Here is a 2,379-nt window from a genome sequence, read left to right as displayed (position 1 = left end):
TTACTCATATGCGGAATTTAAGAATCAAAACAGAAGATCATAGGGGAAAAAAGGAAAAAATAAAACAAGACAACATCAGAGAGGGAGACAAATTATAAGAAAATTTTAATCACAGGAAACGAACTGAGGGTTGGTGGAGGGGAGGAAGGTGGGGGATGGGGGTAACTGGATGATGGATATTAAGGAGGGCATGAGATGTAATGAGTACTGGGTATTATATAAGACTGATGAGTTACTGACCTCTTTCTCAGAAACCAATAATACATTATATGTTAATTAATTGAATTTAAATAAAAATATAAGCAAAAAAATATAAATATAAATATATGGAGACAAACATAAATTTATTGTAAGTAATATCAGATGATGATTCCGTTTCACATTATGTATCCTTAGGAGTAATGAAAATGAAAGAAGGAAGATTGGAAAGAGATGAATGGGAAAAAAATAAGAAGATGAAAAGGGGCAAGAATTATGAAACAAGAAATGAAATAACTTCACAAATACTTATTGAACACCAATTCTGTTTAAAGGACTCCTAAAAACATATGGCCTCTGAGAACAAAGGCTATTGGGAGAGGTGGGGATTTAGGCACCATGACCACACAGAAGGTGAAATGTTGGGACGGGGACTTGGGGGGCTCTTGAATCTGTCCAAACACCTGTGCTGTTTGGGTGTCGACTCCTTCAGCACACAACATGCTTGGCCCGGCTTCCATCACCAATGGAGACTGTCACATCTCAGAGCCTCATCTCCTGCAGAACCTCCATGTCCTTGACAGGAGTTTCCTCAGAACTCTCTTCACATCCTTATTCCTCAGGGTGTAGATGAAGGGGTTGAGGGTGGGGGTGATTATGGAATAGAAGAGGGAGATAAACTTGCCCTGCTCTTGGGAGTAGCTGGAAGGGGGCTGCAGGTACATGTAGATGGCAGGCAGGTAGAAGAGGGAGACCACCAGCAGGTGGGAGGAACAGGTCCCAAGGGCTTTGCGCCTTCCCCTGGAGGACTGGATCCTGAGCACTGCATGGGTGATGAAGCCGTAGGAGAGAAGGATGAGAGCTAGGGGCACCAGCGCAAATAAGGCCACCAGCACAGCCAGTGTGGCATCATTCATGGTGGTGTCCGCACACGACAGCTTGATCATGGCTGGCACCTCACAGAAGAAGTTGTTCAGCACCTGCCGCCCACAGAAAGGCAACTGCGCTGTTAGCACCACCTGAACAAGGGAGTTTCCAAAGCCACTGAGCCAGGCCACAGCCACGAGCTGCTGGCAGAGACGGTGGTGCATGATAACGCCATACCGGAGGGGTTTACAGATGGCCACATAGCGGTCCAGGGCCATGGCGGCCAAGACAATGCACTCAGTGCAACCCAGCCAGTGGAAAATGGCATACTGCACTGTGCAGCCACCATAGCTGATGGTCTTCCTGGAGCTTCCCATGTTGACCAGCATCTGTGGGACTGTGGTGGTGGTGTAGCAGAGGTCCAGGAAGGAGAGGTGGCCAAGAAAGATGTACATGGGGCTGTGGAGCTGGGGATCCAGCCGGGACACCAGGATGATAGTGATGTTCCCCAACATGGCCAGAATATAGGACACCAGGAGGACCACAAAGAGGGGGAGTTCCAGCCATGGCCTGTCAGAAACACCTAGAAGGATGAAGTCCTTAGGGGGATCCCCCAAGAAGCTCTGGTTGTCACCTCTCATGCTGATGCATTCTCTGGAGCCTGTGATGAGTCAAAGTGAATTCAACCTGAGAACAGGAATTAGTTGCCTTCCTCATGGCTGTGCCTGAGCTTTCTCACAGAGTTGCATCCTGTCTTACCTCCGTGGAGATCCTGAGATGTGGGGGAGTCAGACCAGGAGGCAGAGCAGCTGCCCATGTGTTTTGCTCTGCCTCCTCCTCTGTGACCTTGACTATGCCATTTAATCTTTCTGAACTTCGATTTCTCCACCTGCAACGTGGGGAGAAAATACCTGCAAAGTTCTGGGAGTGATAGGCATGATGTTTGCGAAAGCATATCAAAATTAAATAAGAATTTTCTTTCGGTTTGGCCAAAGTTTGCTATATCCCCCATCACTATTACAATGTTTGACTTCTCTCTACAAACTCACTGACAGGGAATTGACCACTGTCTTTGGTTCTCTTGCTTTGCCCTTTGGAATCGGTGGTAAGAAGGAGGTGAGAAATGGCATCAAGCAAGATAGGAGAACACTCGACTCCCCTGCTAAGGCTTACATCTGGCTCTGTCACCATGAAGAGGTGCTCTCCGGCTTTCTGCACATGCTAATCTCTCTCCCAGGGCCATTCACACAGAGGCAGCACTGACGTACGCTTCGCAGTAAAAAAAAAAAAAAAGTACAATCCAAGATCCTCTGA

General features: G+C 47.3%; 1 protein-coding gene across 1 annotated transcript; it reads right to left on the bottom strand.

The window, feature by feature from the left end:
• Nucleotides 1-749: 749 nt before the first annotated feature.
• On the bottom strand, nt 750-1,706 carry LOC113249527 (olfactory receptor 2B11). Its single transcript, XM_026491008.3, has one exon. The coding sequence runs from the start codon at nt 1,704-1,706 to the stop codon at nt 750-752; it is 957 nt and encodes a 318-aa protein (XP_026346793.2).
• Nucleotides 1,707-2,379: the final 673 nt, after the last annotated feature.

The sequence above is a fragment of the Ursus arctos genome, unplaced genomic scaffold (assembly GCF_023065955.2).
Source record: "Ursus arctos isolate Adak ecotype North America unplaced genomic scaffold, UrsArc2.0 scaffold_5, whole genome shotgun sequence".
NCBI lineage: Eukaryota > Metazoa > Chordata > Mammalia > Carnivora > Ursidae > Ursus > Ursus arctos.
The sequence above is the reverse complement of the archived record's forward strand: the minus strand, read 5'-3'. Positions and strand labels throughout refer to the sequence as shown.

What these genes read in the sequence shown, in the direction of transcription:
- LOC113249527 (XM_026491008.3), bottom strand. Translation starts at nt 1,706, where the DNA reads ATGAGAGGTGACAACCAGAGCTTCTTGGGGGATCCCCCTAAGGACTTC.